Source organism: Syngnathoides biaculeatus, chromosome 17, assembly GCF_019802595.1.
Source record: "Syngnathoides biaculeatus isolate LvHL_M chromosome 17, ASM1980259v1, whole genome shotgun sequence".
NCBI classification, from domain to species: domain Eukaryota; kingdom Metazoa; phylum Chordata; class Actinopteri; order Syngnathiformes; family Syngnathidae; genus Syngnathoides; species Syngnathoides biaculeatus.
In genome coordinates this window covers 3,333,747-3,358,431 of record NC_084656.1, presented here as the reverse complement: position 1 = coordinate 3,358,431, position 24,685 = coordinate 3,333,747, and the positions used below count along the sequence as shown (strand labels likewise).

Genomic DNA, 24,685 nt, shown 5'->3' with positions numbered 1-24,685 from the left:
GGCATTCAGGCAAGGAACTTGGAGAGACAGATGATGATAGGCTTTGCTAAAAGGATGGAAATGGCTGTAGTGAACACTTTTTTTCCAGAAGAGGCAGGAACATAGTGTTACATAGTGTGGAGGTTTGGACCAACCACTTCACCAGAATTCTAGTGGGCGAGAGGATACCTGACGAATGGAGGAAAACTGTTCATGCCCATTTTTCAGAATAAGAGTGACTTGCAGAGGTGTGGGAACTATAGAGTAATGAAGTTGATGAATGAGAAAGAGTAGGAGATGCAAGTGAGGTGGACCAGGAAGTGGTATTAATTAGCTTGGGGAAAGGGGCAAGGCACTCCAAAGGATGAAAAATGGAAAGGCTGTTGGTCCTGATGATACACTCATGGAGGTATGGTACCATCAAGGTGAGGTGGCTGTGGATTTTTGATCAGCTTGTTCAACAGACTTCTAGCATGAATAAAGATGCTTGCGGAATGGAGGAAACATGTGATGATGCCTATTTTTAAGATCTAGGGTAATATGCAGAGCTGTTGATGAATAAAATTGAGCCACATGAAGTTATGGGAAAGAGTAGTGGAGGCTAGACTCAGGACAGATTTATTTGAAAGCAACAGTATGGTTTCATGCCTCAAAAGAGTACCACAGATGCATTATTTTGCCTTGAGGGTGTTGACGGAAAAGTACAGAGAAAGTCAGAAAGTTCTTTTTAGATCTAGGGAAAGCCTTTGACATAGTACACAAAGAGGAACTGTGGAATTGCATGCAGAGGTCTAGAGGTACAAAGAAATACAATATGTTCGAATAGTACAGGACATGTATGAGGGCGGCAGAGAAGGAATGAAGTGTGCTGTAGCCTTGAGAGAGGATTTTAATGCGGAGGCTGGACTTCATCAGGGATCTGCCCTGAGACCCTTCCTTCCTGTTTCCAGTAGTGATGAATATGCTGACAGATGATGTTAGACTGGAATTCCCATGGACCATGTTGTTCGCAGATGACATCTGCAGTGAAACAAGGGAGCAGGTGAAGGAACAGTTAAAAAAGTGGACTCATGCAGTGGAAAGAAGCGGAATGAAGATTAGCCAACGACAGAATCTAGAGTGACTACCAAAAGTATTCAGACCCCTTTCAATTTTTTTTCTCCTTATTATAGTGCAGTCATTTGATAAAATAATTTGTTCATTTTTTGTCCTCATTAATGTTCACACAGCACCCCATATTGAAAGAAAAAAACTTGTTCATTTTTACTTTGTAGATTGAAAATATAAACTCAAATGTAACCCAGCCATAAGTATTCAGATCCTTTGCTACGACACTCATTACAATGCCTTGTGAAACTATTCGGCCCCTTTGAACTTTTCAAACTTTCGCCACATTTCAGGCTTCAAACATGAAGATATAAAATTTTAATTTTTTGTCAACAATCAACAGCAAGTGGGACACAATCGTGAAGTGGAACTAAATTTATTGGACCTTTTAAACTTTTTTTTAAACAAATAAATACCTGAAATGCGGGGCGTGCAATATTATTCGGCCCCCTTGCATTAATACTTTGTAGCGCCACCTTTTTTGCTGCAATTACAGCTGCAAGTCACTTTGGGTATGTTTCTTATCTGTTTTGCACACCGAGAGACTGAAATTCTTGCCCATTCTTCCTTAAAAAACAGCTCGAGCTCAGTGAGGTTGGTTGGCGAACATTTTCCAGCTCTGCCCACAGATTCTTGATTGGATTCAGGTCTGGATTCTGACTTGGCCATTCTAACACTTGGATACATTTATTTGTGAACCATTCCATTTTAGATTTGGCTTTATGTTTTGGATCATTGTCCTGTTGGAAGATAAATCTCCATCCCTGTCTCAGGTCTTTTGCAGACTCCAACAGGTTTTCTTCCAAAATCGTCTTGTATTTGGCTCCATTCATCTTCCCATCAATTTTAACCATCTTCCCTGTCCCTGTTGAAGAAAAGCAGGCTCAAACCATGAGGCTGCCACCACCATGTTTGACAGTGGTGATGGTGTGTTCCGGGTGATTAGCTGTGTTGCTTTTACGCCAAACATATCCTTTTGCATTGTGGCCAAAAAGTTTAATTTTGGTTTCATCTGACCAGAGTACCTTTTTCCACGTTTGTTGTGTCTCCCAGGTGGCTTGTGGCAAACTTCAAACGAGACATTTTACGGATAGAAAGGTCTTTCTTCTTGCCACTTTTCCAGAAAGGGCAGATTTGTGCAGTGTACGACTGATTGTTGTCCTATTGACATCTCAGCTGTAGATCTCAGCAGTTCATCCAGAGTGATCATGGGCCTCTTGGCTGCGTCTCTGATCAGTCTTCTCCTTATTCGAGGGGAAACTTTAGAGGGACGGCCAGGTCTTGGTAGATTTGCAGTGGTCTGATACTCCTTCCTTTTCAATATGGTTCCTTGCACAGTGCTCCTTCAGATGTTTAAAGCTTGGGAAATATTTTTGTATCCAAATTCGACTTTAAACTTCTCCACAACGGTATCTCGGACCTGCCTGGTGTGTTCCTTGGTCTTCATAATGCGCTCTGTATTTTAAACCGAACCCTGAGACTATCACAGAACAGGTGGATTTATACAGAGACTTGATTACATACAGGTGGATTGTTTTTATCATAATCAGTCAACATTGGATCATTCAGCGATCCTCACTGAACGTCTGAGTAAAGAAGAACCCAGAGATCATTGTGGCTGAGGTCCAGAGATGTAGCCGGGAGACCATTCTAGAAAGTCAACTATCACTGCAGTCCTCCACCAGTTGTAAGAGACATGAAAGCTCCCATGGAGTTTTCTGAAAAACACCTGAAGGATTCCTGAAAAATGTGTAGAATAAGAGTCTCTGGTCTGATTCGACTAAGATAACACTTTTTGGCCTAAATTCTAAGCAGTATCTGTGGAGAAAACCAGCCACTGCTCATCACCTGTTCAATATAGTCCCAAGAGTGAAGCTTGGTGGCAGCGGCATCATTCTGTGGGGGTGTTTTTCAGCCCCACGGATAGGATGATCAAAGGAAAGATAAATGCAACAAAGTACAGGGATATCCTGGACAAAAACCTTCTTCGGAGTGCTCAGGACCTCAGACTGGGGCGAAGGCTCACCTTCGAAGAACACAATGATTCTAAACACACAGGGAAAATAACGGAGTGACTTCAGAACAGCTCCGTGAGTGTTCTTGAATGGCCAAGCCAGAGACCTGACTTTAACCCAGCTGAGCATCTCTGGAGAGACCTGAAAATAGCTGCCCACCAACGTTCACCATTCAACCTGACAGAATTGGAGAGGATATGCAAATCCAGGTGTGAAAACTTGTTTCATCAAACCCCAAAAAATTAAGGCCACTTCGTACTCCAGCTATCTTGACAATGCCCGCATTGCACTACGTGACCTCAATATTGCACCATACAGCAGCTCTGCGTAGCTTGCCGCGCACACATCAAAAAAGGTTGCTGCGCTGAGGAAGACGTGGAGATCATCTCTCATTATTGCGTTTTTGTCAGATGCTATGATGACGTTCCTTCCTGCTCCACATCAATTCTCAATGATGATCAGTTTTACAGTGTATCATGAAGCGTAAACATATCATCTCAGACTCAGACTCATCTTTATTGCCCAAATAGCTCAACAACACATAAGGAATTTGTCTACATTAGTTGGAGCTGTCCTAGTACGACATAAATATTGAGTACGACAACAGACAGGCAGTCAATTGACAGAGAATACTTTTGAGACATCAGGACATTATGGTACCAGGCACGGACCAATAAAGGTTGCTTGTAATCTGGCAATGATGGAAGACATTTTTTTCAACAATTGTGCAAAGGATACAGAATCCCCTCGCATTTAGAGCAGTTCAAATGTCTAATAGAGCAATTGTCCAGGGTAGCGACTGTTGTGCAAAGGATGTTAAGACTCCCAAAAAATGTATCCAGTTTAAAGTGATTAGTTATGCAAAATCTGCAACAAAGTTAATTATGCAAGTGATGCAAATACAACACAGGTACGAGGGGCTAGTGTTGATCAACAACAGATATGCAGATGGTGTGGCATGGTGAGACTCCTACAGCGAGTTTACGAATAATCTATAATATATTTAATAATAATTGGTCGGGCATCAAGTCAACAACAAACTCAAGACAAACAAAATGGTCAATGGTCATTTAAGTCCATTTGGTCAAGTATAAACTGTCGCACGGTTGCCATTGTTGGTTACTGTGTTCCTTGTTACGAAAAGGAAAAGTAAAAACGGCGACTGCAAGTGACCAAAAATGCTGAAGAAACTCCACCTTGTGGCGTCCTAGCCACAATCAGCCGTAGCAACACATCTGACTTTGAGAAGAATTGCAGTACATTTTCAAAACTGCACGCAAAGGCACACGTTGAACATCGGTAAACCTATATGTGACCGACAGTTTATTTTCTTTTTTTAAATACGCATTGGACTCATTTAAGAACAATGCATATTTAAAAAAAATAAAAAAGTCTGTCGGGGAGAGGTTTACAGAAGATTAATGTATGGCTGCAACACGCTTCGTGTACGTTGGAGACGACTCCCTGTCGTTTTTTTTTTTTTTTTTTAAACACTTTGTTCTCAAATGAGCCAACTTGAAATTATAAATACTTCTTGGGAATTTGAAATTGAGAAGAATAATTCCTACCTGAAGTGAAGTGATCGATACACAGTCGTGTATTTGGTTGGGCACCATCCATCCCGTTTAATTGCCGAAATCCATCGATGTTTTCACGTCTTTTCAGCTGGTATTCCATAGAATGATCTCTTTATATATCTGTCTCGTCTGTTGTAATAACCAACAGCACAACAAGTCTTGGCCATTGTGAATATTCTGCGCCGATTCAATGTCCCCCAAACTGTTGAGGAGCTCTTTTCGACCGGCAATATGGCGCCGTGAAAATAGTGACGTCACGTGCACGAGCTCTATGAGCTCAAAAGGTGTGTTCTACTAAATACTCCGCAAAGGGTCTCAATACATTTTTGTAATAAAATTGCAAAAAGTTCAACAATTCATTTTTTTCTGTCAGTGTGGTCCTGTGTGTACATTAATGAAGAAAGAAATGAACAAATAAGTTTTGCAAATGGCTGCAATAAAAGAGTGAAAAATTTTAAGGGGGGGTGAATACTTTTTGTACCCACTGTATGTACATGAATGAGAGGGGTCTAGGGGGAAGACTGACACTATAGGGAGAAGAGATATTCCGGAGCAATGGTGTGTGTGTGTAATAAGGAACTGAAGAAATATTCTGGGCAGGTTATAACAGGTAGAGGAATGTGTCGAATGTTCTTTGTGACACACGCGTCTCTGTTAGGATGAAGTGCAAAGTTTATAAGACATTGGTGAGTTGAGCCAAGATGTATGAATTTCTAGACAGTGGCACTGAAGATACAGCAGAAAGAAAGAGATGGCAGAAATGAAGATGAAGATCTCTGGGAGCCACCTTCATCATAGGGATAGCGAAGGTTCAATGTTTTTGAGACAAAGTTAGAGAGAGCAGACTTTTAGACAGTCTGGACACATAATATCATAAGAGTGTGAGTATATTGGTAGCAGGATGATGAGGATGGAGGTGACTGACAAAAAAAAGGAGAGGGCAAGCAAGGCACATAGAGACAAAAAACAGCCACACTCACACCTAAGGGCAATTTGGAGTCTCCAATTAATGCATGTTTTTAGGATGTGGGAGGAAACCGGAGTGTCTTGAGAAAACACATGCAGACATGGTGAGGACATACAAACTCTACACAGGCGGGCCGGGATTTGAAACCCCGGTCATTAGAACTGTAAGGCAGATGCTCGAACCAATCGCCCCACCCTGCTGCGCAAATACTCCCAACTGTTTAAAAACGTTTCTCAATGCAGAGTGCCAAGTAATGTTGGTATTTCATTTTGTACAATCCATAATATAATCAGAAGAGTCTGAGAAGAAGGCATCACTGCACCCCTAAGTGGCAAGGTCAAAAATTAAATGCCGATGACTTCATTGGAATTAGGGTTTGTAACCTGTTCCTTATCACGCACGATGAAACAATGCAGAATGTGGAAGTGGGTAATCTGAAATAGTTTTTTGTTCTTTATTCTGTTTTGCTAGCCTGACTCTCTGCGTCACTTGACGGCAATAGTTAGTTGTTCTGGAAAATACAATTAATATTGGTTGTCCCTAGATGGTGATACATTTTTTAAATTGTGAAACATTTTTAATTCTTATCCTTTGTTTTCAGACAATGTTGAACTTAATAAGGAAAAAGCTGCAAGATCAAATGGTGAGTTACCTTGTGACGGATTCTGGATCTTTGAGAAGTTGAGATATTCCTTGGATACCTAAGTACAGTGAAGAAAATAAGTATTTGAACACCCTACTATATTCTTCTTCCTAAGTTCTCCCACTTAGAAATCATGGAGGGGTTTGAAATTTTCATCGTAGGTGCATGTCCACTGTGAGAGAGATAATCTAAAAAGAAAACTCCAGAAATCACAATGTATGATTCTTTAACGATTTATTTGTGTGATACAGCTGTAAATAAGTATTGAACACCCGAGACCACCAATGTCAATATTTGGTACAGTAGCCTTTATTTGCAATTACAGAGGTCAAAGATTTCTTGTAGTTGTTCACCAGGTTTGTACACACTGCAGGAGGGATTTTGGACCACTCCTCCAGAGATCAGACAGGTTTCTAGGCTGTCGCTAAGAAACACAGAGTTTCAACTCCCTCCAAAGATTTTCTATTGGGTTTGGGTCTGGAGACTGGCTAGAGACCACCAATGTCAATATTTGGTACAGTAGCCTTTATTTGCAATTACAGAGGTCAAACGTTTCCTGTAGTTGTTCACCAGGTTTGCACACACTGCAGGAGAGATTTTGGCCCACTCCTCTACACAGATCTTTTTTAGATTTTCAATTGAGTTGAGGTCTGGAGACTGGCTGAGCCACACCAGAACCTTAATATTCTTCTTACGGACCCACTCCTTGGTTTTTCTAGATCCGTGCTTTGGGTCATTGTCATGTTGAAAGACCCAGCCACGACCCATCTTCAATGCTCTGACTGAGGGAAAGCGGTTGTTCCCCCAAATCTCACAATACATGGCCGCGATCATCCTCTCCTTAATACATTGCAGTCGTCCTGTCCCATGTGCAGAAAAAACACCCCCATAGCATGATGCTACCACCCCCATGCTTCACACTAGGGATGGTGTTCTTGGGATGGAACTCATCATTCGTCTTCCTCCAACCACGGTTAGTGGAATTATGACCAAAAAGTTTCATTTTGGTCTCATCTAACCACAACACTTTCTCCCATGACGCCTCGGTATCATCCAAATGGTCATTCGCAAATTTAAGATGCGCCTTGACATGTGCTGGTTTAAGCAGGGTAACCTTCTGTGCCATGCATGATTTCAAACCATGACGTCTTAGTGTATTACCAACAGTCACCTTGGAAACAGTGGTCCCACCTCTTTTCAGTTCATTGACCAAGTCCTCTTGTTTAGTCCTGGGCTGATTCCTCACCTTTCTAAGGATCATTGAGTGGGGTACGAGGTGATATCTTGCATGGGGCTCCACTCCAATTGATCTTGACCGTCATGTTTAGCTTCTTCCGTTTTCTAATGATTGCTCCAACAGTGGACCTTTTTTCACCAAGCTGCTTGGCAATTTCTCCGTAGCCCTTTCCAGCCGTGTGGAGTTGTAAAATTTTGTCTCTGGTGTTTTTGGACAGCTTTGTGGTCTTGGCCATGTGACAAGTTTGAGTCTTACTGATTGTTTGGGGTGGACAGGTGTCTTTATGCATCTAACGACAATCACACAGGTGCATCTGATTCAGGATAATCCATGGAGTGGAGGTGGACTTTTAAAGGCGGACTAACGGGTCTTTGAGTTTCAGAATTCTAGTTGATAGATAGGTGTTCAAATACTTACTTGCAGCTGTATCACACAAATAAATCGTTAAAAAAATCATACATTGTGATTTCTGAATTTTTCTTTTTAGATTATCCCTCTCAGAGTGGACATGCACCTATGATGAAAATTTCAGACCCCTCCATGATTTCTAAGTGGGAGAACTTGCAATATAGGAGACTGTTCAAATAGTTATTTTCTTCACTGTATGATTCAAATGTTTGGGATTACATATTAATTTAATAGAAAATCAATATCATGTGGTAGTAAATTTAATAAATAATGTATTCATTCTGGAATTGCATGTCTGTTTGTAATCAGTGTGACCAGGTGATGGAATTTTCTTGGAGTGCTCTGTGGAATATTACTGATGAGACACCAGACAACTGTCAGATGTTCCTTAATTGTGATGGAATGAGTCTCTTTTTGGACTGTCTTAAAGTGAGTTTTTTTGTCAAATGTATTCCAAAGTTAAGAAAAAAAGTAAAGGTAAAAGTCTTTTGAAAATTGTGGACAGCCGCCGACTGTGCAAGTTGTCCCACTTAAAAAGATGAGAGGTCCGTCGTTTTCATCAGAGGTACACTGAGAGTGACAGAATGTAAGAAAAAAACCCATAATGACATTGTAGGATTTTAAAATAATGTATATCTTCTTGGAAGAGGACCTAATGGTGTGATTACTCGACGTGGGACGCTCCTGGCAACGACTTCAGTGGACTAAAACCACCATCTGTGCAACCTTAGTACCAAATTGGAGTTGTATCGTTCGCGTCGAAGCAGCGCGGCCTAAGTTAGCCGAGCTTGGACCGCTAACAACGAAAGCATCTGTTTTCCAATATTTACCGAGGAGGAAAACATCAAACCCTAGAATCTACACGTCCTGCAAAATCTACGTATCGTATTCAATGAGGATAGTGAGTACCAATAAGAAGATGGGCGAGTGGAAACGCCAACTTAAACTTGCTTATCGGCCTAGTATTCCTTAGCTTAGCTTGCTAACAGCGAGACGCGTTTGTGATCAGTTCGTGGATGTTGAAGACTCTTTGAACGTGAGTAACTTCATAACTTATACGACGACGGCCGTGAGAACTTAGGAAATTTCACAAGTCTTATCTTAGTACCCAAATTGGTGCTGTATCGTTCGCGTTGAAGCTGGTCGGCTCAAGTTAGCCTAGTACGCTGACGTTATTACCTACGTAGAGTATACAACGAGGACCTAACATCAATCGTCGACTCAACCTTGAACTACTAGTGAGGGCCATTGTTTTTTGAATCCCCTCCATCCACGTATCCTTTAAATCGCCACATCCATTATATTTTGAACACACGTAGTACAGTCACTCACATTTGACAAGCGCGACTGCGTGCCTTCGCGCTCACAAATCTGCACAGTCAAGCACTAACAATCATGCGCATAAAATTCGTTACGAGTAGAAATACATAGACATTCTCACCGCACATGAAAACCAATCCAGCGCAGCGAACCACAACCTGACTTTCTCTCTTTTGTTTTTAACACTGAAGCAGGTCTTCTGCTAGTTTATCTGACTCCGCCTCCCTTCGGCTCTTAAAGGGGTAGACTCATAATTACAAACACTGTCCACCCACATAGTCTGGGCTACGTAGAGCATGCTGCTGGTGTTTACTCTCAATAATGGTAAAATTAAAAAAAAAAAAAAAAAAGTTCTGTTGCTTTAATGAATGTCGGGGTATGTGAATAATAGAAGAAAAAGTGGTGAAATTGGATGAGATTTTCTCTTTTTTGAGTAAAAATGGTCTGGTTTGAAGCCAAAATGAAAGTACAGGATGAGATGGTGTCTAATATTAAAATCCCTCTTTGGTACAGCCTGATCGAGGATGAAAGCACAGACAATACAGTCCACAAAAAGCTAATTCTGTATTTTAAATATAGGAGGCAACATGACATTAACCTTAAAACTTTTTGGGAACATCATTTAGCTTTCAACATGCTTTGCTAAAGATGTTCTGCAAGCAATAATTCAGTTTTACACCAAGGAAAACAGACGGGGATATCATTGTGGGTTAAAAAAAAATTAAACAACGCTGCAAGCAACCTTTCAAATTTAAAGTTCATTGTTGGCTTTGTTTAGTTACAGTCACTCACATTTGACGAGCGCGACCGCATGCTTTCGCGCTTTCAAATCTGCACTGTCGAGCATGAAAACTCACGTGCGTAAAATTGTAGTCTTGACATTAATTTGTTTATTTCATAAACGTTGTGAACTAAACAAGCCTGCTCCTAAACAATCAGTCTTCACCTGTAAACAGGAAATGCAAGTTAACCGTACAGAGTATGCCTGTGATGCCAAAAGCACATGTTCAGAGCTTCTTCATGTACTGTGATCGCATTTAGGTTGAAAGTCATCAACATATTGAGCCATGTCAAAGGAAATTCAAATACACCAGGGGTGCTCAATGCGTCGATCGCGAGGCAGTTTTGGTTGATCGTGTGACGGCGTGCTCGAAAAAAAAAAAAAAAAAAAGACGTTTGACTATCATCCACCTCGTCGCTTGAGTCAGGTGTGGCCAATACATCGAGCGCATGCACATGAAGGCGCGTTCTAGCAAGCCGGCCTCCTATTTATAGCAGCTTAGTGCCCGTGCCCCCCACCCGCCCCGCTAACTATAATATGTATGAGATTTTGATTTACTTTGACTTGATCTCAGTTCTAACAGTCATTTTCCCCGTGGTACGCATTACCTTGAAATTGTAAAACTTTTCCCCTCTTAATGCTTAGGAAGATATAGACCATCTACTGTTAGCTTTCATTAATGGATTGACAATATCAATACCGCCGTAAATTACGCTAGATTACAACATTACATCACGAGTGCCGACAGGAATGTTTCTTACAATGTATCACTAGCTTTTTACCACTAACGCCAATTATGTTGAACTAAACATTCAGTATCTTCAATACATAGCGGGTACAGACAATTCGTGTTCATTCCTTGACAGGCCAGTGCATTTAACTTTTCTTCAGATAAAGTTTGTCAGATCAAGAATTTTTATTGATGAAAAATTTTGAATACCGTTTTATATCATGTTCTACTAATATCAGTTAAAATTGGAAATTATCATTTCTGAGTTTGAAATTTTTGTTTTCTGTTTTAGTTATTTGTTTATTTTATTTTTAATTTACAGTTATGTTATATTAATCCAGTAAGTTATTTTAAGGTCTAGAGATTCCATCCCTAATCACACTCGCAGCTATATCTGCGAGCATGACTGACCACACCCGTACACTTTTTAAATGTGAGTGACAGGGTAGTATGTGATTTGTGTACCTTATGTGCTGACTGTGTTTATTGTGATTGCTTTCATTTTACCTTAACTTTAACATAGAGTAGGTAGTATGTAAATTGTGTATCTTTTGTGCTGTGCTGTTATTTGTTTGCTTCTTTTTGATTATCTGCAGCCCGTTGGGCAGCACATTATTGTGCTACCTGTCGGCCGGTCCCAAGCTCGGATAAATGCAGAGTGTTGCGTCAGTAAGGGCATCTGACGTAAAACTGTGCCAAACATATATGAGTGTACGTTCTGCATCCATTAGATGGAGCTGCACTAAAGGCTCAATATTGATTAATATATAAGGCACACCGGATTGTAAGGTACACTGTCGACTTTTGAGAAAATTAAAGGCTTTTAGGTGTGCCTTATAGTCTGGAAAATGTGGTACTTTTTATTAGGTTTTGTGAAGGTAAAAAAACTACTTATTTTCAATCCTATGTTGTAAGGTGGACAAGCTGGAAATGAAAAATTGAAATCAACATAGTGTTCCCTCGTTATTCGCGGGGGGTTAGGTTCCTTCCCCCCACCCCCATAATTGATGCAGTGTTAAAATACCTATGTATGATATGTACCCTATTTTTACCATAAGGTGTACTTAAAAGTCAGATTTTTTTTTTCCAAAATGGACAGCGCTCATTAAGTCATCAACAAGTTCAAAAATCTGTAAATGTTGTGAGACTAGACGTATGAAGTGCTATGCATGATAGTATGTGTAGCAAATCCACGAATATGCAGGGCCGTGAACGGTGAACCACGAATGGGCAAGGCCACACTGTAGATACACAGAAGTGTATCTATGATGAAATTTACCTCTCATGTTTTTAAGTGGGACGACTTGCACGATTTGTGGTTGTGAAAATACTCTCTTCCCCCATCCACCTTAACATCCATTTTCCATACCTTCTAACCTCACTTGGGTTGCGACCGTGCTAGTGCCTATGTGGGTCTTTTCCTTGGAACTGGTCACCACCCAATTGCAGGCTACATGCTACACAACCATTTGTAGTTATATTCACAATTTAGACTTCAGTTCACCCACGATGCATGTCTTTGGGATGTGGAAGGCAACCAAAGTACTCGGGGAAAATACACACATGTATGGAGAGAACATCTCAACTCTACACAGGGGAGGCCAGATTCGAACCCAGGTCCTTAGAACTGTGAGGCAGATGTGCTAACTAGCTGTCGGCGTGCTCTTTTTTCCACTAAAGTATCTTTTTTTGTTGTTAGATTTCTTCTGTGTAGTTAAAGCTTCTCTCTTTTAAAAAATCTTTATTCTAGGAGTTTCCTGATAAACAGGAGCTGCATCGCAACATGCTGGGGTTACTGGGTAATGTTGCTGAAGTCAAAGCTCTACGACCAATGCTGGTGACACCACAGTTCATCTCTGTTTTCAGGTAACACACTATTGAAGCCAGTGAGGCACAAAGAGGAGTCAGTTCGCCTTTTTACACATAGAAGTACAAATTCCTGTTGAAAGAAAAGAAAAAAGTCCAAATATTTTTATTGATAACTTTATTACATTTGACAATGGGAAGGCAAAGGATACATAGAGTTTATGTTGTCAGGAATGGTACCCAGTGCTATAATTCCACCATGCAAATGTTAACATTTCTAACCAATTACATAATATTATTGTCTATTTTCCCCACTCTTACTTGGCAGCAATCTACTAGACAGTAAGGCGGATGGGATTGAAGTGTCATACAATGCATGTGGCGTGCTTTCCCACATCATGTTTGATGGACCAGAGCTTTGGTCAATGGAAGAGCCATTAAGAGACACGGTGATGGACAAGATGTGGGATGCGATCCAGAGCTGGGACGTCAGCTCACGTCGCAACATCAACTATAGGTGACTTGTTCGTCACCATGAATATATTATTCAACACTTATTTTAGAATTTTTTTTATAGTTGTATGATATAGTTGAAAACACATGAATGATGGAAGAATAATTATCAATGGAAATATTTTCATCATAGACTGGACTGTAATTTTCAAAACCTTTTGAGATTAAACCCCGATAACCCTAAGTAGTCTGTAATATTGTTCACTGCTAAGTGTTAGAGGAAGCAAACTGTAGAATCAACTGTTAAGATGGCGGTCTCAAATGTAGAGGCAGGTTGGCAAAAAAAAAAAAAAATTCTCTGAACTTTGAGCATGAACATTGGCTTTAGTGCTTATGTGCTCACATATATTGTTCTTCATTCTTGTTAGTTTGTTTGTTCTTCTCAGTACTCAACATGAATGTCATACCAGGTCGGCACCAACAGCCGGAGAGAAATTGCTTGTGTTGTTACATACTTGGCCAATAAATCTGATTCTGACAAAAGGTATTCAGGCAATTGACTAGCTCAGGGGTGCCCAATCTTTTTTGTCCCAAGATCTACTTTTTTAAGCAGCCAAGCTCTCACGATCTACCTGGGGGGGGTGGCTGGGGGGTCCTGTGAAGAAAGCAAGAGACAGACAGGAAATGGGAAGCTAACCACTAGAACACGTCATGATGTGCGCACAGTGACATATATTATGTCAAAAGAGACTACGATTGGTCAAAACAACTGGCAATCAATCGACACGTGCAATGGATGTATTGGCCACACCTGAATCAAGCGAAAAGATGTATGATGGGCTGACTTTTTTTTTTTTTTTTTGGCACGTGTTCACACGATCAACCAAAACTGCCTCGGCGATCGATACATTGCACACCTGCACACCCCTGAACTAGATGATCTCGGGTTATTCTGGAAATGATTGGGGCACAGACAAACCTCCTCATTATAAACCACGTACCATCAAATTATTTCCAAAGGTAGTTTTTTTTAATGTAAAGTACTTAATACTTGCTTCAATAATGAATAAATTGACTTGTGATAAGGAGCACAGGAGCAAAGAAAAAGGAAAAAAAATCACCCTGATTTTACAATAATACTCAGTTTACTAGCTGCATGGCTGTCATGGGGTTTCCTCTGTTTAAAATTGTATATTCCCTTAGGTCATTTGAACCCATCTTGCGACTTCTGCCTCAAAGTATCGCTCCGGTTAGTCAACACTGGGCTACATGGGCTCTGTACAACTTGGTGTCAGTTTACCGTGAGTATCTTAAGGCTTAGCCATTGTGTCAAAATAATGATATATTTCCTCCCACATCCCAAAAATATGCATTAATTGGAGACCCTAAATTGCCCTAAGGTAGTATGATTGTGAGTGCGAATGGTTGTTTGTCAATATGCTCAGATAATGGATGGATGGATACATATACACAATGTCAGCAGTCACACTCACAATCTTTAACCTATTTTTAATCTTTTTGTTCTACTGTATACATAATGCTATTATTGCGTATTAAATAAAAATTATGTTCTGATGTTTCGCTTTACTGTGCTTGTTTTTGTCCTCACCTAGTGGTTTCGTACATAAATTCTTTGGTATCAGGTATAATCCTTACATTCTTCCCGTCTTTGCTCATGTTTTCTTGTCCAGCAAGCAAGTATTGTCCCCTTCTCATTAAGGAAGGAGGAATTAGCCTTCTGGAGAGAGTTTTGGAGCTGGAAAGTTCGCAGCCCGAGACTAAGGACATGGCCCAGTAAGACTGACAACTTTTTTTTCATCATTATTAAAAATATTGTAAATAAAATTAGAGTTCCTTTGCATTAGATTGCACAATTAAAAAGATCTTTGCAGGCATGTATATATTTCAACCTTTGTTTCAGGAAAGTAATGGAGCAGTGTGAGAACTTCAAGGAAGACCCTATGGAAACAAATCATGCACAGGAGATAAACTATGGACAAAGAGGTTGACACGCCTGAGCCTCAATATCTGGCAAACATCACGCAAACCAAGCTAAAGCTTCCCGTCACCACAAGGATCAATGTGTGCATTTTTCTTTTTATCGTGATTAGTTTTACTGCGCCGACCCTTTTCACAGCAGTTTGGGCACAAACATAATGTGACATTTAGGGATTAAGACGTGGGGCATGCTATTTTTGCCTGGGCTGCTCATAAGCATCTCCTCTGTTGGGATGGGGGTTGTTAGGGTGAGTGACTGTTATCGCTCAGTGAGTGTTTTGTGAAATATTTCTTGATTGAAGATAGCAGCTGGATTGAGGCTTTATTCTCAGTGGAAGGAAACAGACACACTCAGCAACACACAACTATAACCGTGTGGCATAGACCATGGTGGGGGTTAAACTTAGTGATGTGGTGTTGTACAACACCTGTATGAGGTGGCCACCCTCTCCCAGGAGCTCACTGAGCTGTGTTCACATGCACAGTGAATATGAGCCAGTACGCAAGTCGGCTGACGTTCGCTGGAGGGAAGACTCTGCAGATAGACTTTTTGTTATATATGTAAATATTGTTGATCCCTTCCTTTTACTCTGTGTGTTTTATAAATATAACTGTAAACCCCTGAGGTTGTACCCTCTATTTAAATTTAGGTTGGGCTGGCAAATGTTCAGTGGATATTCAATCACACAACTGTAGGTTAACAATCAGTGGTCTATAAAGGATCATTTAGCTTTAGCACAACCTCCCTGAGCATCCAGATTTTAGAATTGAATGCTATCTTTTATACATTTTCATTCACTTGACTGTGGGTGGTAAAAAGTGTGCACGCTTCCCTTTAGATATGAAAGGTGACAAATCATTCACAATTACTACAACACTAGTACTATGTTCTCTTTCACAGTTTCACACACACACAACTGGCAAATCACATTGTCAAGTAGTTGATATGAAATCTTGCGGGCTTCAGGAAATGTCTACACGGCGTGTTCCAAAGTAACAAACTGTCACTATACCCCAGTATCAATGGATAACAAGAATAATAAAGAGGTTGGGGGAACCACAATCAAGGAGGGTGTGATTGCATTATATTATTTAATTTATATGTTAATTTACCCCATGTGAGTAGAATGTACAGGTCCCACATTTACCGTTAGCACAGTAAGGTTGATTATCTTCATATTCACATAACATCTTACCTTTTGTGTCTGCGTTCAAAAATCAAATTTTTGTCAGATTTAAGATTTTTCTCTAAAAACAACTACCAACTAATGACATGTTGGATTCATGGAACATGTTAATGTTCAAAGAAACTTAGCTTTTCTTTTTGTTTATTATTATTGCTGCTGTCACTTCAGTCAAACCATTTTCATTAAAAAAAAACAACTATGACAAGGAAAATAATTGATTTAAAATTTCTGTTAGTAATGTGTGGCAACCATAGAGTTGAGGGAAAGAGTACGATAATTCAGTCCTGTCTGTTATCACAGGTTAGCATGGCACCTTACATGGCTGAGCTTTCACAGCTGTGATTCTTTACAATATTGATGTTTTAAACTAAATCCACTCTAATCGACATAATTTTTTTAGCAAGCTTTCCCTAATATTTTTGTTTTCGTCAATGTAAAGTTTTCATCTTTCGAACAGTAAAGTTTTACATTTTGTTCTGTCTGATGGTACCGTGGTATATACACCTGACTTTGGTGCAGGCATTATGTTCTGTTCAGTAACAGTGTTAAAGTAAATGGGTCGTCAGTCAATGTGTGACTGACTAGCAACCAGTCCAAGGTGCAGCCTACCATTTACTTGAAGTAAGCTGGGATAGGGTTCAGCTCTCCTGTGACCCTGAAGAGGATAAGCCCTATAGAAAATACATGGTTGTGTTCTTCATAAGTTGTCACACGTTTTTCTTATGGCCTTATCACCACGTTGCTGTTAAGCTTTTTATTTTTTTATAAATTCTGACATTATAATGCTGCTTCCACAAAATCACACAAATATAATAACCCTAACTTAAAAGTGTATTGAACAGTGTTTTCAATACATACTTAAGTTTAGTCAGGACATTCCGCTGCATTCACTTAAAATTTCCAAGAGTCAAAAGTGATGTCTTCCATTAAAAGCGTAAGAAATTGAAACTTCGCAGAAACTTTCTGAATATGAATCAGCAAAATGTTGCTAATATATACACAGTGCGGATCTACCAAAATCTACAAATTTTAATGGCCACCTCAAAACTTTCAAAGTAATTTGGAAGAATCAGACTGGTGTGACTGTTGCCTTCTGTATCATATCAAGTTTGTTAAATACTGCGTATGTAGTCACTACTGATTAAGTAAAAGATTTGTTAATTCTAGGTAAATACATTCGCAGTAACATTTAATACATTCATAAGATTATTATATTGTTGGAAAACTGATACAACCTATTGTACATTTTCATTTTACAAAACTTAGCATTTATTCAATTCTGTTCATCATTTCAGTGTTTGCAAGGAGTAAAAGTGAAATATATTCCCTGAATTATAATTGTTTTTTTTTTTCCTCACGTGGAAAGGATTATAAGATTTCAGATCATTATCTTTTTTTTCTGTACACCCTAAAATCCACTTTTCTAAAGTGCTTCTCATTGGACTGTTGGTGAGCTGGAGCCTATCTTGGTAGACTTTGGACAAAAGGCAAAGTACACCCTGAGCTGCTTGGAAGTCAGTCTCAGCCCCCACATACGATACATGGAGATGTAAAAAAAGAAAAGACTTTCAACTAATGACCATAATTAATCATATTTTCATTTAAAATGTGCTCACAGTCAGGCACAAATGGGAGTTACTACTTACGTGCAGCAATGAAACAATCCTCGCTCCTCAAGTTCCATACCAATCAAGTCAATATTTGCATTAATACTATTGGAACCTGAGTCATAGTAGTTGAGATGATAATTTAACGGAAATACACCACAGTTTGTGCAGCAGGACGTGGTTCCCTGTATAAACTAACCAGTATTGCGTCTCTGAGTTCTCTTTGACTTTAACTATACAACCCCTGGCAAAAATGATGGAATCACCACTCTTGGAATGTAATTGTTTTAATGCTTAATTTTGGGGGAAAAAAGACTAATCACAGCTGTTTCACCAACATTTTTTTATTTAAAATACCATCCTCCTGGATTTTGGAAGAAAATTGGTACAGTTAGTCAAATTTTTTTCAATTTTTTTTCAGAACAGGGACAGGAAAAATTCAGATTTACTCAATTCTGAGGAAAAAAATGTGAAAGGCAACCTTAAAACTCTAGAACACTACACCATTCATACTTTGTTGCACCACCGCTGACATTTATCAGAGTTTGCGGTCTTTGAGGCATGGACTTAACAAGTGACAAAATAGTATTCTTCATCAATTTGGTTCCAACTACCTCTTATTGCTCTTACAAGGTCATCTTTGCATCTTAGAACCAGGTCATTGACCGTTTTCTTTAATTTCTACCACAGATGGCTTCATGGGGAGATGCATTCTCACCTTGAAAAATTATGTCAAACACCAAACATCATTTTAAATGATGGAATCAGAAAAGTGTTCAACATTTCAAACTTGTACATTTATCGAAGATGTAATGACTGTCATCTTTACTGTGACGTTACCTGACATGTAACCCCATATCATCAATGACTTTATAAATGTTTTTTTCAGGTAGTCATCTTTATAATTCTCATTGGAACGGCACCAAACAAAAGTTCCAGCATCATCCCACTGCAAATTCACAATTCCTCACTGAATATCACCTTCATCCACTCATCTAACAATCCATGATTTCTTTACTTTAGTCCACTGTAGTCTTGTTTTTCCAAGTTTAGGTATTAAGGATGGGTTTCGTTTCGTTCATAAACCACATTTCACTTTGACGATTTCTTAGTTTGGTCTCAGTTGTTGACTCCACTTTTCGCCTGTTTGTACTTCATTTGTTGTGCATTTTCGATTTTTGAGACCTACTGCCTTACGTTTTCTATCGTAACGCTTTTAGGTATTCCTTGGTCTAACGGGACACTTCCCTTTTACAGGCTTCACATTTTGCTTGTACTTGGCCTAGATCAGACACATTGTTGTCTGAGAACAACGAAAATCTTTTTCTACATTGTAATGTTTTGCCTTCTTGAAGAAGTTTTATAATTCTCTCTTTTGTTACAAGTGACATCTCTTTCGGAGCATTGACTCATCTCAATCCACTTGGTGCAACAGCTCTCCAATGTCTGAGCGCTCTTGTTTAACTGCTGAATAAATCTAATGTAAAAATTTTAGGCTGATTCAATTTTTTTTTCCCCTCAGAAATGAGCGGTTCCATGTTTTTGTTTGTTTCTTAAAGCCATAAAAACAATGTGGAAGATTCATGTATTGCCTACCCTAAAATCAAGCATTTAATTGGTCATCCTCCAGAAGTGGAGTCTTTGCCAGGGGAGGTCATGCCTTTTCTGCATTGGGACAATTTCATTTTTACTGATTCACATTCTTGGAGTTGATGCTCTGAGGGGGCGGAGGGAACACATAATGACTAATGATTAATATTTATGTGTTGAAGATGTATCACAATTTACAAATGTTTTCAGCTCTGAGAATCACTAATGATCAGTTTTCCTAAACTTTAATAGAGTTGAGATTGTTTTTCCTGATGACTTGAGTTATTTATACTGAAAGTGGTAGAGAAAATCTTTTGGAAGTCTCAAACTATTATGTCAGTTTCAACAATAGTCATATAAAGCCTGCAAATGTTTCCTTTTCTAACTGCAAGTGTAATCCTAATTTGAGTGAATTTAAGAACACACAGTGGACTTTTTTCCTGATCTAAATAGTACCTGGCTATTTGTGAAAAGGTGAATAAGCAATAAAGATTGAGTGGTAAACAATTGAAGTATGAAGTATGTTCAATGATTTTTCGGGGGGGGGGGGGTTCATCCTCAAGACAATGCATTCATTCATTCATTCATTCAAATGTTTTACATATTGTCACTGTTGTGTGGAAAACCATGTTGTTTTTGATGAATTGAGTCTCCAATTAATGCATGTTTTTGGGATGTGGGAGGAATCCGGAGTGCCCAGAGAAAACCCACACAGGCCGGGATTTGAACCCTAGCCCTCAGAACTGTGATGCCAACCCTCTACACCTGCATCACATTTGTTAGTGTAGTGTTTTATTTGCAAACGTTTTCAAGGTATGCTTTGTATTCTAAACTACAGTATGTTGATTCTTACCTGGGCATCATGGTCACTGACTGTTTAGTGTCAGCCTCATAGTTCTGAGGACTGGGGTTCAAATCTCAGGCCTCGCCGATAAGGAATTTCCATGTTCTCCCCATGCCTCCGTGGGTTATCTCCAGGCACTCTAGTTTCCTCCCACATCTTAAAAACATGCAACATTATTTGAACACTCTAAATTGCCCTAAAGTGTGATTGTGAGTACGGCTGTTGTCTGTCTCCATGTGTCCTGCGATTGGCTGGGAACCAGTTCAGGGTTTATCCCACCTCCTGGCTGATGACAGCTGGGATAGGTCTCAGCACTCCCGTGACCCTTGTGAGGATAAGCAGCTAAGAAAATGGATTGATGGATGTGTGGAACACAGAATGTCTGTGTGTCCAGTTTACAGTTTTTAGGAACTTTGGTGCCAACCATTGGCAAATGTGACTTTTTCATCCATCAATTCATCCAATTTCTACCACTTGTTAGACTTCAATTTTTTTTTTCATTTTTATTTTTGCCCACAGTATCAGTGGTTGTTGTCAACAGTCTTCATGAATCGCTACCCAATACCTTGAAATAAGACTGGTATAGCCCCAATACCAACACTTGGGAACATAGATATACAAACCCCAATTCCAATGAAGTTGGGACATAAAAATGTATATCAAAAAAAGAATTCAAAGATTTGCAAATCCTTTTCTACCCATTTTAAATTGTTATGAATTATAAAGACATTTCATGTTCACAATGATGTGAACGTTGTTTGTTTTTCCACAATCTTCCAAGTTTGAATTTGATGAATGCAGTAAATTAAAACAAAAAAAAAGAGGCAGGGACAAAAGCAACAAAAGACTGGCAAAACTGAGAAATGTGGACCAGTGAGTGGAACATTCCACAGGTTAATTTGAAATAAGTGAGTGTCATGATTAATTGTTTTCATTTAATTGGATTTCGGATTTGTATAGGAAAATGCAGTCCTGTGGGGGCATAAATCAGTCCAATCTGTAGGGGGGTCCCAAGCCTGGATAAATGCAGAGGGTTGCGTCAGGAAGGGCATCCGGCGTTAAAACTGTGCCAAACAAATATGAGCGTTCATCTCAAGAATCCCCTACCGGATCGGTTGTGGCCCAGGTTATCAACACCCGCCACTGGCACTGCTAACCTGCAGGGCATTGGTGGAAATTACACCACTGTGGGTCGAAGACAAAGAAGAGGAGCAAACCGGATTCGTCTTGAGAAGAAAAAGAGGAATGCACAGAGCGTACAACTGAGTGTAGGGACTTTGAATGTTGGGACTATGACAGGAAAAGCTCTGGAGTTGGTTGACATAATGATTAGGAGAAATGTTAATATATTGTGCATCCAAGAGAGCAGGTGGAAAGGTAGTAAGGCTAGAAGTTTAGGAGCAGGGTTTAAATTATTCTACAACGGAGTAGATGGGAAGAGAAATGGAGTAGGGGTTATTTTAAAGGAAGAGCTGGCTAAGAATGTCTTAGAGTTGAAAAGAGTATCAGATCGAGTGATGAAACTAAAATTTGAGTTTGAGGGTGTTATGTATAATGTGGTAAGCGGCTCTGCCCCACATGTAGGATGTGACCTAGAATTGAAAGAGAAATTCTGGAAGGAATTAGATGAAGTAGTTCTGAGCATCCCAGACAGAGAGAGAGTTGTGATTGGTGCAGATTGTAATGGACATATCGGTAAAGGAAACGGGCGATGAAGAAGTGATGGGTAAATACGGCATCCAAGAAAGGAACTTTGAGGGACAGGTGGTGGTGGACTTTGCAAAAAGGATGGAGATGGCTGTAGTGAACACTTATTTCCAGAAGAGGGAGGAACATATTGTGACCTACAAGAGCGGAGGTAGAAGCATGCAGGTGGATTATATTTTGTGCAGACGAAGAAATCTGAAGGAGGTTACTCACTGTAAAGTAGTGGTAGGGGAGAGTGTAGCTCGACAGCATAGGATGGTGTTGTGTAGGATGACTCTGGTGGTGGGTAAGAAGATTAAGAAGACAAAGGTAGAGCAGAGAACCATGTGGTGGAAGTTGAGAAAGGAAGAATGTTGTGCGGCCTTTCGGAAAGAGGTGAGACAGGCTCTCGATGGACAGCAGAAGCTCCCGGAAGACTGGACTACAACAGCCAAGGTGATCAGAGAGACAGGCAGGAGAGTACTTGATGTGTCTTCTGGTAGGAAAGGGGAGAAGGAGGCTTGGTGGTGGAACCCCAAAATACAGGAAGTCATACAAGGAAAAAGATTAGCGAAGAAGAAGTGGGACACTGAGAAGACTGAGGAGTCGCGAAAGGAGTACATTGAGATCCGACGTAGGGAAAAGGTAGAGGTGGCAAAGGCTAAACAAGAGGCATAGGATGACATGTACACCAGGTTGGAGACGAAAGAAGGAGAAAAGGATTTCTATAGGTTGGCAAGATAGAGGGATAAAGATGGGAAGGATGTGCAGTAGGTAAGGGTGATTAAGGATAAAGATGGAAATGTGTTGACTGGTGCCAGTAGTGTGCTAAATAGATGGAGAGAATACTTCGAGAAGTTGATGAATGAAGAACATGAGAGAGAAGGAAGAGTAGAAGAGGCAAGTGTGAAGGACCAAGAAGTGGTAATGATTAGTAAGGGGGAAGTAAGAAAGGCACTACAAAGGATGAAAAATGGAAAGGCAGTTGGTCCTGATGACATACCAGTGGAGGTATAGAAGCAATTTGAAGAGATGGCTGTGGAGTTTTTGACCAACTTATTCAACAGAATACTAGCAGGCGAAAAGATGCCTGACGAATGGAGGAAAAGTGTATTAGTTCCCATTTTTAAGAACAAAGGCGATGTTCAGAGCTGTGGGAATTATAGAGGAATAAAGTTGATGAGCCACACAATGAAAGAAGAGTACCACAGATGCATTATTCGCTTTGAGGATGGTAGTGGAAAAGTATGGAGAAGGTCAGAAGGAAGCTACATTGTGTCTTTGTGGATCTCGTGAAAGCCTATGACAGAGAGAAGAGTTCCAAGAGAGGAACTGTGGTACTGCATGTGTAATTCTAGGTTGGCAGAGAAATATGTTAGAATAGTACAGGACATGTATGATGGCATCAGAACAATGGTGAGGTGTGCCAGAAGAATTTAAGGTGGAGGGATCAGCTCTGAGCTCCTTCTTGATTGTAGTAGTTATGGATAGGCTGACAGACGAGGTTAGACTGGAATCCCCTTGGACCATGATGTTCGCAGAAGATATTGTGATCTGCAGTGAAAGCAGGGAGCAGGAGGAACAATTAGAAAGATTGAGACACGCACTGGAAAGGAGAGGAATGAAGATTAGCCAAAGTAAAACAGAATATATGTGCGTGAATGAGAGGGGTGGAGGAGGAAGAGTGAGGCTACAGGGAGAATAGATAGCACGGGTGGACGACTTCAAATATTTTGGATCAACAATCCAGAGCAATGGTGAGTGTGGTAAGGGTTTGGGTAGGTTGGAACAGCTGGCGGAAGGTGTCTGGTGTGTTATGTGACAGAAGAGTCTCTGCTAGGATGAAAGGCCAAGTTTACAAAACAGTGGTGAGGCCGGCCATGATGTACGGATTAGAGACGGTGGCACTGAAGAAACAACAGGAAGCAGAAATGGAGGTGGCAGAAATGAAGATGTTGAGGTTCTCGCTCAGAGTGAGCAGGTTGGATAGGATTAGAAAAGAGCTCATTAGAGGAACAGCCAAAGTTGGATGTTTTGGAGACAAGGTTCGAGAGAGCAGACTTCGATGGTTTGTACATGTTCAGAGGCGAGAGAGTGAGTATATTGGTAGAAGGGTGTTGAGGATAGAGCTGCCAGGTAAAAGAGCGAGAGGAAGACCAAAGAGAAGGTTGATGGATGTTGTGAGAGAAGACATGATGGCAGTTGGGGTTCGAGGGGAAGATGCAGGAGATCGATGGCTACGATGGAAAAAGATAACACGCTGTGGCGACCCATAACAGGACAAGCCGAAAGGAAAAGAAGAATTTGTGTAGGAATCTGGTAATAATAATAAGTAGATTAGATAGTAGATTATAAAGATCTATATTTTGATTAGTTTGTGTCATTTCATATGAAGCCCACAGTGTGTTATTAACTCAAGAGTCTGTGGAATGTGGAAGGACTAGAAACAAAAGCAAATTTATTTTTATTGCACAAACACAAATAAAACATTTATAAAAAAACAGCGAAAGTGCACGAATGATCATTTAAAGATGGAAAAACTATAGAAAGCATGAGGGGAAAAAAAGGAGTTTTTAACCTGTATTTAAAAACATTTATACTTGGGGCTGAGTAATGTTATTGCTGATAATGCTCTGAGATTATTACTCTTTAGTTCGGATTAATAATATATACGAAGAATTAAGGAACGAATGAATTAAAGTGTCTTTGATGTTGAGCGGCTGTTTGCGTCCATGCTGCATCATGTCAGG

The 24,685-nt window shown here is 40.0% G+C and overlaps 1 protein-coding gene across 2 annotated transcripts in view; it reads left to right on the top strand.

The window, feature by feature from the left end:
* zer1 (zyg-11 related, cell cycle regulator) overlaps nucleotides 1-16,084 on the top strand; it is a 48,551-nt gene extending 32,467 nt beyond the window's left edge. Inside the window, exons 10-16 of one of the 2 annotated variants that reach the window (XM_061801313.1) lie at nucleotides 6,247-6,288; nucleotides 8,243-8,362; nucleotides 12,515-12,630; nucleotides 12,899-13,087; nucleotides 14,227-14,324; nucleotides 14,715-14,817; nucleotides 14,945-16,084. In XM_061801313.1, the coding sequence (XP_061657297.1) occupies nucleotides 6,247-6,288; nucleotides 8,243-8,362; nucleotides 12,515-12,630; nucleotides 12,899-13,087; nucleotides 14,227-14,324; nucleotides 14,715-14,817; nucleotides 14,945-15,032 (756 nt within the window). In that variant the 3' untranslated portion in view covers nucleotides 15,033-16,084. The remainder of the gene's footprint in view (nucleotides 1-6,246; nucleotides 6,289-8,242; nucleotides 8,363-12,514; nucleotides 12,631-12,898; nucleotides 13,088-14,226; nucleotides 14,325-14,714; nucleotides 14,818-14,944) is intronic. The other variant, XM_061801314.1, reaches the window with a different exon arrangement.
* Nucleotides 16,085-24,685: the final 8,601 nt, after the last annotated feature.